General features: G+C 44.1%; 2 protein-coding genes across 5 annotated transcripts in view; one reads left to right on the plus strand and one right to left on the minus strand.

The window, feature by feature from the left end:
• SON (SON DNA and RNA binding protein) overlaps positions 1-2,946 on the plus strand; it is a 37,888-nt gene extending 34,942 nt beyond the window's left edge. For 3 of the 4 annotated variants that reach the window (XM_042810774.1, XM_042810772.1, XM_042810775.1), the window contains 3 exons: positions 305-373; positions 462-577; positions 1,040-2,946. In XM_042810774.1, the coding sequence (XP_042666708.1) occupies positions 305-373; positions 462-577; positions 1,040-1,198 (344 nt within the window). In that variant the 3' untranslated portion in view covers positions 1,199-2,946. Of the gene's footprint in view, positions 1-304; positions 374-461; positions 578-659; positions 844-1,039 lie in introns of all 4 variants that reach the window. The other variant, XM_042810773.1, reaches the window with a different exon arrangement.
• Positions 2,947-4,930: 1,984 nt separating this feature from the next.
• On the minus strand, positions 4,931-10,393 carry DONSON (DNA replication fork stabilization factor DONSON). Its single transcript, XM_042810779.1, has 10 exons — positions 10,139-10,393; positions 9,967-10,047; positions 8,820-9,023; positions 8,257-8,435; positions 7,568-7,746; positions 7,344-7,467; positions 7,129-7,230; positions 6,443-6,641; positions 5,607-5,822; positions 4,931-5,356 (listed from the first exon to the last, which is right to left on the minus strand). Exons 1-10 carry the CDS (start codon positions 10,391-10,393, stop codon positions 5,219-5,221), a joined length of 1,677 nt encoding a protein of 558 aa, XP_042666713.1. The 3' UTR covers positions 4,931-5,218.
• Between the last annotated feature and the right edge of the window lie 106 nt (positions 10,394-10,499).

The following is a 10,499-nucleotide window of genomic DNA, read 5'->3' on the forward strand; positions in this document are numbered from 1 at the left end:
TTTATCTCTTGTTCAGTATTTCTCCAAAGAAGATGCAGAAAACCACGTTTTCTGACTTGCATAAGTCTACCCAAAGTCTTCTACTAGCTGGTTGTGAAGAATGTTACTGGAGCACTCATAAGAATGTGTATAGCATGGAGGGAAAAAAAAATGCTGGGTGAAAGGGAAGTTTGAAAGACTTCTGAAAAGCATTTGTATGATGTCACCATATTTTGTCTCCACTGATAACATGTCATGCTTTATGATTTCTGAATTCTCATAAGTAAGGTGAGACTCACATATACAAACTTCATGTTTTGTTCAGGGCTTGTTGCTGTGGGAGAGAAGGCGCAAAAGAGATCTGGACATTATGTTGTGATGAAGGATCTTTCAGGTGAGATTTTGATCATCTTTGGAAAAGCTCAAAAGGTTCATTGAAAATGAATAGCAGCACTGAAATTTCAAATGCATTTGGCTTTAAGGCAAGCATCCAGTTTCTGCGTTGATGGAGATCTGTAACAAAAGAAGATGGTCACCACCTGAGTTTGTGTTGGTGGATGATAGTGGGCCTGATCATCGCAAACACTTCATCTTTAAGGTGAGTCTGAATTTGTTTGTTTACTGTTAGCTTGTCTATTAAAGTGTGATATTAAATTCATCTTTATATTTCTGTATTCCAGAGGTGGCTGGGGTATGCTGGGCAGTGTCTCAGTGCTAGAGTATCAGAGCCCTGTTTCTGTGAAAGCCATATCAGGTCTCTCCAGCGCATTAATCTGCAAATCCATCAAGGAACTGTGATACCATTCCACGGCTTACTAAAATGATTAACTTGTGTGGAATCATATTCTTGCTTCTTGTTTGCAGGTGTGGTGCAAATACAATTGTAAAGATAGTGAAAAGACTCAGTCGTTTTTTACTTTTAGGTATCTTAGAATGTGATCTGTTTTGTTTTTTTTTCTGTTGTGCTATCTTGTGTTAACAATTTCCATCTGGAGGTGATTCTTGCAGGCTAGACGTGAGGCACTTCCTAACATGTCCTTTTTCCATCCGTCTCAAACAGGTGAGAGTCAATGGAAATGAATACAGGCCTACTTTTGCCAGCCTTAATAAGAAGCATGCTAAAGCCACAGCAGCAACTGCGGCTCTCCAAGCGATGGGACTTGTACCAAAGGAAAGCATGGTCAATACCACCATGTTTAGGAGTGCCTCACACCGCTAGATATTGTTTTTTATATTGACATTATTTCAGATAATTTTACTCTGCACAAAAATGGTATTTGCCCTTTCATGTTGTAAATACATTGGCAATTCCCACGTTGTAAAAACTGTACAGACACCTTCAGGTTTTTCTTTTGTACCATCAAAATGTATTTAAATCATACTTAGTTTTTGGTATGTTTATATTGTTTACATTAGTGATGTAATTATTTCTTAAATGACTAAATCAGACGACAGACTCTGGAGGCATTAGTAATCTAAACCCTTGTTTTAAAACTCATGCGATCTCTCCTCAATATGGAATGTTAACACTTTCATACTGTTTTGTACTATGCTGCAGTTTTCCCTGGTCTCGGTAAAGCTACTCTTGCACTTTTGCCTGGTGAAAGCTGGTAAAAGACCACGCAGCTTACCTTAGTCTAGTCGAGGCTGGCGTGTACTGCTGGGCAGATACCGGGCCAGTACTGTGACCCCTGGGAGAGAGGGAGCCGTGGTAGCAGCCCTGTTGTACAGTGCTAACGCCGCCGCTTCTCTTGGAGTTTTGTTTGGGGTTTCACTCGGTGCTGCCCCGCAGCTGGCCATGCAGCTCATCCTCTAGGACGTACGCGATGAGGCAAAAGTCTTGCTTTAAAAGGGACGGCAGAAAGTCCAGCAATGGAACCAGCGAGACTTTTGAGATGTAAAAGTGACTCTCCCTGCATGTTCTGAGAAGGGAGATGATGGAGTTGTCTATTCCAAACAAATTAACACACTGCCTGATGTTGATTGTATGGATTTGTGGTTAATGTGAATTTTAAAGTCTAACAAATCTACAACTGGACTGGGGGGAGGGAGGGAATAGAATGATGCTTAAATTGTTGTACCCAACTTGGTCAATAAAGCAGCACAAGTTCATAATCTTAATCGCTGGTCAGTAAGCAGTAATTAAAATCTATGCCAAAAGAGCTTTGTGACGAAACGCACAGTGCAAACGTATCGCTTAACAAGAGTAGCAGCAGCCATTAGAGCTGCGGAATCTGTTCTAGGCAACTTCACTTGCTTTGGACTATTACCAAATGAACTCCTTGAGCTTGCATTTTCTGTAACGGTACTCTGCCCTCAAGGAGACAATCTGATCCAGAGTTGTGGCAGTTTGATAAGGGAAAGGATATAGGAAGCTTTTCCTTTTATTTTTTTTTTTCCTCTTAATTTAAGAAGTATTAGTTCTTTAGCTATGTGCACTTTGAAGTGGAAAGGGCATTGTACACCTTTAGCCAGATTTGTCTGTGTTTTGAGCAGACTGCCAGGATTACAGCAGTGCTTTGTTACTGTGGTAGTTCAGGTGCTTATTTCTGAAAAGTCTTTGAGGATTTTTTTGTATTACATCAAGTGACCAGAGCTTCATCGGGAACAGGAACAAATTACACTTTGTATGCAGTAGGACTGTGCTCAGGCCTAAAGTGAACGACCTTTGCAATGGCAGTAGGATCTTGGAGGTGATGAATTAATAGTAGCTCTTCCTCCGCAGAGTAAATTATTTGTGTGTGCTCTCAGCTGTTACTGAACAAGGTATCTTCCTTTGCCCTCAGTGGACAAGTACCAGCATCTCGTTTTGCATACAGCAGAGAAGCAGTACTGTGTTGTCCACCACACACCCACAAAATAAACCCCTTTATTAGTCTGTCAAAGCACTCTAGAAATGACAATTTTTTTTTTTCTTTTTGTGGACGTAGTTATCTCTAATTAAAGTTTTCTCCCTTTGGCTTCTCACCTTCAGTCTCTGTGTAAAATTGTTTGAAGATCTCCTTGCCTCATTTTCTGAACAAGTTGTAAGGTTGAGAAACAAAGCTAAGCAGATGGTACAGCGATGGAAAGACGGACTGTGGGAGAACTGGGGATTGTATCCATTTTAGGCAAGTCCAGCTTTCTGATGTCTGACTCAAAGCTGTTAACTCAGGATGTGGGAGGCAGCTCCTATTCAGGCTTCTGTTCAAATATCTGCTGATACAGTTAAAACATCAGCAGTGTTGCTCGTGCTGTTCCGTCCGTGGTGTCCATATAAGCACAGGTTTTGGATCTGTTCGTTATCTGGAACATAATCTGTTGTACTTTGTTAATTTTGTTCTTTCGGGGTTTATATTCTCCGTGTATATTGGAAAGATATGTTTTGAGGAACAGATGAATTCAGTCCCATAGAAGACTCCATTTCAAAAGTAACTGTTCAGGCAAATTCTGGATTTCACGCCTTAAAAGACGTGGTACTGTATGTAGATCTAACCTTTGATTTTCAATACTTACAATATTAATATCTGTAATACTTCAGTTATGACACTTCTTGACTTCGGGGTTTCTGTTTTAGTTTCATTCCTGTTGTTTAGAATGATAAATGAATTTAGTGCGGAGATGTCCTTCTGTTCAGTTTGTAAATTTGGTTGGAGTGTCCTTTGCATGCAGGAATAGACAAGTAGTCCTATTAAAAAGAGTAACTAGGAAACACTCTCTCGGGACCTGTTTATTTATGGGGCACTTCAGCTGTCTCTAAAGTGAATGGACTCCTGGAACTTGAAGTCATCTCTGTGCCTGCTGGGTTTTTGTTGTTGCAGGATTGCTTTCCTAGAAGTGCTTCCACTGATAGTGCTTCTGATTTCCCTGTGGTGCCTGAGCACGTAGAGCCAGCAGCCACCAGAACCAGTTCCAGACAGTCAACTAAGTGGTAGTTTATATAGAGGGCTGGAGAAACAGCAAAGTCAAGTATAATAACTGCCAGGCTTGCCAGAATTGGTGCTGGTTTCTCTCCAATTGTCTGACACCCTAGATCTAAAGATCTAAAGCTGCCCTTTTGTACTGTAAGGTAGGGACTTGAGGTCTGTCTAGGTTTTCCTGATGCCCTGGTCTTCTCTGTACTGTGACCCTGCCAGTGCCATGGTAGTTACTGTGCAGTAACACTGTAAACCTACACAGTACTTGTGTAACTGCCTCAGTCTGCAGTGATTTGCTTACAGAGCTGGTTGTTAGGTCCATCAAGCAGACTATCACTGCTTCAGAATGATGTCAGGAGAACAGGACACCATTGTAGTGAAAATAAAGGTTGCGTGACTACAAGTATTATTCTTTTCTGTGCAAAATACCAGAATTACAAATCTTGCTGAGTGCATAAGCATGATGGTATTCTACTTACTGCTCTTCAGATCTACTATTTTTTGCTGCAGGAAGAGGCTCACCTGATAGCTGTGTGATAAATGACATTATACACATCTCCAAAGCAGCAGTAGTGTAACAGATTACATTAAACCTGAACATAGGCTCTTGCTATGAACAGAGCAGCATCACCTTGCTGCCTTTCATTTCCTCTGCTTCCATCAGGTGTCATAACCCTATTGTGTTGTTCTAACTTGTTCTGGTGCACTCTCCATTGTATAAACTGCCTGTTTAAAATAAGATTTTTAAGTAAATGAAGATGGCAATGTTGGAGGATTATGGCAGCAGTTCTGGGGCTCCCAGCCTTTTAATCTGATTCAGATGCAATTGGAACTGTTTGTACCCATCTGATTGCTGGTTTTTGCAGTTGAAGTTACACCTCAACCAAGAGGTGTAAAGTGCTGAGATTTAGGCCAAGCTTCTGGCTCAGTGCTGTAAGCAGGGCTCAGAGGTGATAGGAGAAGAATTCCACCCCTCAGAAGTGGCTACACATTACTGCACTGAGCAGTAGCAGCAGTTTTGTGTTTCAGAATAGAATATACACATAGGTGAAAAATACAGGTCTTCCACCCTGAATTCAGATCAGAAGCAGACCATTTTATAAAATTTTATTTTTAAAAATGCTTTCTAAAATACAAAAGGAGATGTCCAGGGCCTTTTCCTCAACTTCCTCTGAAAACCCCTCACCGTGTTCTATTGCTGTGATGTGCAAGAGTTGGCTGTGACGTTCAACGAGGTTACTTAGCTCCTGTAACAGCATGGGTGCTGCCCTGCAGGCCTGAAGGAAGCGCAGCAACTTCACCCTGGAGAGCTTTGTGCTCCACCTCCTCCAAACAGCACGTACCTAAGACTTCCAGGCATATGCAGAGTCCTTCATTTCCAGAAACCGGAGGGAAGATTTTCCCAGTGTTGGCACCTGACTCAGTTGATCCAAAGTTTTAGAATGCAGCCCACACTTCAGCAGGTCTTTACTTACGGTTTCCTGAAGAAGAGAAACACGTAATACGCATTTCTGTCTGAAATAGCTGTAGTTTTCGATGTTCATTTATGTATCTTTGGGGAGCTCCCAAAAAGCTAGTTTTCTGATGAGCCCATTTCTGAGCCACAGTGACTGCCATGTGGTGATCACAGTGGGGTATAAACCCATGCATTAAGTAGCTTATCTCTCAGCACCCAACGGTTTGTAATATAGTGTTCCTAAGAGGAAAGGCTGTCTTCTCTAGTTTACTTACCTTCTTTAAGGCAGGGCTCGCATTATGGAGATTAGCGTTAAACACAGCCGTTGGCTCATGCGTATACAGCACTGCTGAAAATGCTCCCTGCTGTGCAGACTGCAGCAGCATGGTCAGCAAGTGGAGAGAATGAGGCAGGACAGGGCCTACGATCTCCAAACTGAAGATATCTTCATATGCCAGGCGGACCCTGGCTTTTGCGTTCATACTACGAGCCTGAAACCAACAGCACGCAGGATTACATTCTGAAACCAAATCAAGATGGTTGCTCATACACCTTCATACTGCAGTGCCATAAGCCCGTGAAAAGCTCAAAATATTTTAAATATCATCAACTTCAGGAGATACGAGTATTATGTTTTTAGCATCTCTAACAGCTCCTAGAACTGTGATACGCAGGAGTATTTTACAGTATTAGGGAAATCATCTGCAGAAGAACTTTGCATGCCACATGTGCAGCTTCTCCAGTGGCAGAGGACTGCGCTATCTGCACAGGGAGCATAACAGTGCCCACCACCTCCCACAGTTACAGGTCAGAGGCTCTCACTGCCTGTTGAAATATCATCTCAGTAGACCCTGTATGAGCTCAGTAGCATTGAAAGGTGAATCTTCTAAGAACGTTTTTACAATCTGGGAACTACTTAACAGCTATTAGGATAGGTAGAAATAGTGGGATTTCAGTTCAGCACCACAGGTTACGTGGGTAAAGATGACTTTGGAGGAAGTCCACATTACAGTCAATGCCAATTCAGGCTCTAGCATCAAAAATCACTCTGCTGTACCAGAAGGTAGAGCTTTCTGCTTATTACAGGAAAAGAGATTGCTGCATTACTTACTTTGAGCGTTTGCATTGTTCCACCTCGGAAAGCAACAGGAGACAGTAGAGTGGGAGGAAGCCCTGCCTGTTGACCTGCAACAGCCACCAGGCTCTTACAGTTTATCAGGAAGTTCAATAAAGTGAACGTGTTTGTTCCTTTCACCACTGCGAGGGATTCGGGTCTGTGATCCACCTGCACTTCATGCTTCTCTTTACGACTGAATTGACCAGAGTCGAGGGAAAAACTTAAGCAGCACAGCAACTCCAGAACAAAGCCCACTGCCCCTCTACCTTTGACCAATCATTAAAACAAATAGTTTCTCCAAAAAAAAAACAAGCCTTGAGCTCATTCAGATTCCTTACATCAATTACTTGGCAGCATCTTACACCTGACTGATCATTAAAGCTGTGAGAGAAGGAATGTTTTCAGGTCCAGTGTCTTACAGCTGGCAGGTAGCAGTTATTAAAACAAAGCTTGCAACTCCTACTTTTACTATGAATCTTGCATCAAAACATAAAAACATTAGCAGCTCAGTTTAGAGCAGGAGTCTGCTTTTGTAGGGATTCCCCTGATTCCCCCACTTACGATGCACTGGTGCAGGGTAAGTCTCAGAAGTTGGAAGGACATTCCTCTTGGATTCACCAAAAGGCAACAGCTGCAGGGCTTTCCACTGCAGTAAGTGGCGAGACAAAAAGAAAGGATACAGTTTAATAGAAACAGCATCTGGTTTTTTAACCTTGTCTTGGACTCCCATCTCCTCAAGCCAAGAGAAACCATCATCATCATCATCACTTGAAGCAGCTTCCCTAAGAAACAGGATCACTTTTAGGAGGATAAAACTTTCTCAGAACTTTTCAAATAAAATGTGCAGGAGTCCAGAAATGCCTCAGAACTGCAGCATTTTAGATTTATGACATACTCGCCATTCTCAGGGCTTCTACCCACTTCAGGGTCGTGAGCAACTTCTGTTTCCAAATTCCCTTCAGAGTTTTTCTGTTTTCTGCTTCTACTTTCTTCTACCAAAGGTAGAGAAAACTCTATGCCTTGAAGAGAAAAGGAAAGAAAGCAATGAGTGGTTTTGGAATGCACAGCGAATGCTATGTATTGGTTATTAAAATGTAAGTGAGATTGGTTTCACCTCACCTTCATTTCTCATGGCTTCCCTTAAACCTCTGGTGGTGGGAGAAATCACTGCTGTGATAACATCACTTCCCGCCAGACCAGCTGCACGGAACAGGACAGTAAACTGGTAAGTGCACACATAGAAGTAGGGGCACAGCTTGGCTTTGAGCAGATTGTACAGAGAAGTAAAGCTGACAGACCTGCAAACGAGGGGAAAAAAAAAAACAAAAAACCAATTTTGTAATTGAAATCCTTTGCTGCTGATGGATCAAGCTGGATTTGGCTGGGTGTTACTGATGTGTGCTCCAGCCAGGCTTGAGACCACAATAACTGATTAGTCTGATTTTCACATGCACTCAGCATCCAGGAAGTTGCTCTGAACTCCTGTGAAGCACAGCCTATTTGCAAGTACTACGCTTTTCTTGCATACTTGCCACCCAATGTGCAGTTTTACATGGAGCACCAAAGGCAACCTACTAACAGGATTCGCAGAAATCTGAATCAACTGCGGTCAGAGGAGGACATTAAACACACCAAGGTAGCTTTGGTCTTAGAGGCAGTCCCTAACCTGATCCTCAAACTAAGTGCAGACCAGCTAAAATAATTAAACAACCAATAAATCAAACATATTCTCATAAAAACAGAAGGAACTTACGCTGATTTAAATCCTAGGATCTTGATCTTACTACCTACACTTAGGCTCCACTTACCAGTCGCTCATCAGTGCTTGTTGCAAGGCCTCATCCTGTGCCCATGGACAGGCTTTTCCTGCTATCTTTCTGTCTGCTCCAATACGAGGGAACAGCTGCAGCCACGACAGTGATGGGTGAAGCCAGTAAACAAGGCTCTGCTGAAAGGCACAACGCAGTTCTGTGGACAGTTTTGGTTCCTAGATTATAAGAAGTATTTTAGGAGAACAGAAATACTTTATTTAAGGCAGCATCACAACTGATGGAATTAAAAAAAAAAAATGGATTAGGTGCTAAAAAAATGGTATCACAGGTTTGTGATTAAGCCAGACTGAAGATGGGCAGTGACTGGAAACTGCTCGCAGTTGAAATTAACAACCCACTCAGTCACCAGTTTGCCACAGATTACATTTTTGAGTATGCAGTGGATGGAATTAAATAGCTGTCTACATGAGCCTTATTCTCTACACAAGTAAGACCAGAACAAAACAAGCAAATCTTCACTGCCAGTACATTTAGGGAGAGGTGCAAAGGTTCCCCCTTGTAAAGCAGCAGCTTCCAGCTCCCATCTGAAGTTTCATTACCTGTACACTCTGTGGCAAGTTTATTTCTGCTGCTCTGCAATGCTGAACAAACCCCTGAGCTTCCTCCTGTGCTTTTAAATGCTCTGCCCAAGTGAAAGGTTGAGAAGACGTAAACAGAAGTCGTGTTTTGATACTCCAGTCTGCAGGAAACTCGTGTCTCGGTGAGGGGGGGACATCAGGGGTAGGAACAGATGAATGAAGATCCTTTACAAATGGAAACAGCATCAGTTAATCCATAGTCAATTAATAAAACCAAACAACCAATGATGCAGCTACCTATGCACATTTTCACATGGTCAGGCTTCCTCCCATCCTGGCTCAATACACCCTCCTGGCAGGCAGAGCAGATCCTAAACAGGACAGTGGCTGTTACAAGGCACTAGTGGAGCTCCACAGCCTTCACAAGGAGAACGCGAACCTGCTGTTTCCTGTAAGTTTCTGCCCAACTCACTTTAACAGTACACTACAAGTCTCTCCCTTGTAAGGAACTACTTGCACTAAATCAGGAGCACATACTTAGGCTTCCCAGAGGATAACAAAAAATGTTGGAGTTCCAGGATGGTTTGGTCTGAGAAGTTTTTCTGTTCTAAGTTACTCTGAGCTTAAGTTTCTGAACCTATAAAAGCCTCTGACACCATCAGCCTGAAGCTCTGCCAAGGACTGTTATTCTCTTTCCTATTTAGGCAGTTTAGGGAATTTTCTCAAATGCTGACATTTTAGTACATCTAAAGATGTACCACCAAATTCTAAGTATGTAGAATCATAGAATCTTTTGACTTGAGTTGATCTTTAAGGGTCCTTTAAAGGCCATCTGGTCCAACTCCTTTGTCATGAGCAGGGACACCCACAGCTCCATCAGGTGCTCACAGCCCCGTCCAGCCTGACCTTGAGTGTCTCTAGGGATGGGGCATCCACCACCTCTCTTGAAAACCCGTGCCAGTGCCTCACCACCCTTACTATAAAAGACTTCTTCCTTATATCCAGTCCAAATGTCCCCTCTTTAAGTTTGAAACCGTCTCCCTGTGCCCTATCCCATCGGACCTCACTGAAGTGCCAGTCCCCTTCTTTAAGCAGTTAACCAGCTCGGGCTTTTCCCGAGGTCAATGCAGCAAGAGGCGTTTCAGAATCCTTACGCGAGGCCCCGTACCTCGGGCAGCGCCGGGACGTCGGTTCCCTGTGAGAGCTCCACGTTCCGGGCCGGCTTATCTTCTCCTGCAGACTCTAAAAACTGAAGGAAAAAACCGTGAGATTGACAACGTTAAAACAGGCTTTTTGCAGAGGAATCTCACAAGCCCCTTCCCCTGAAAGCGGATCTCTACCTGCCAGAAGGGCACAGTGGAGGCGGGCCCCCGCCCGGGCTGCGCCGGCTCCTGCTGCCGCCAGACCGGCTGCCGCGGCGCGTTGTCCAGGCTGGAGAAGGGGTTACGGCGGACGGACGCCGAGGGGGCCCTCGGGGCCGCGCCGCAGGGCTGGGGGGCAGCGGGCTCGCTTCTCCGCGGCCGCTTGCGCTTCAGCCGCAGCGTGGCCGGCGGCTTCTTGAAGCCCGGCGAGTAGCCGGGCACGGCGGCCGCCATGGCTGGGAGCGGACGGGCAGGGCGGGAGCCGCCGTCCCCGCTTGGCGCCAACGGGACCGGGCTCCGCCCCTGGGCGGCGCTGACTTGTGGTGGCGGCCGCCATTTC

The sequence above is a fragment of the Centrocercus urophasianus genome, unplaced genomic scaffold, assembly GCF_019232065.1.
Source record: "Centrocercus urophasianus isolate 14NV4802_14NV808 unplaced genomic scaffold, USGS_Curo_1.0 seq_12, whole genome shotgun sequence".
NCBI lineage: Eukaryota > Metazoa > Chordata > Aves > Galliformes > Phasianidae > Centrocercus > Centrocercus urophasianus.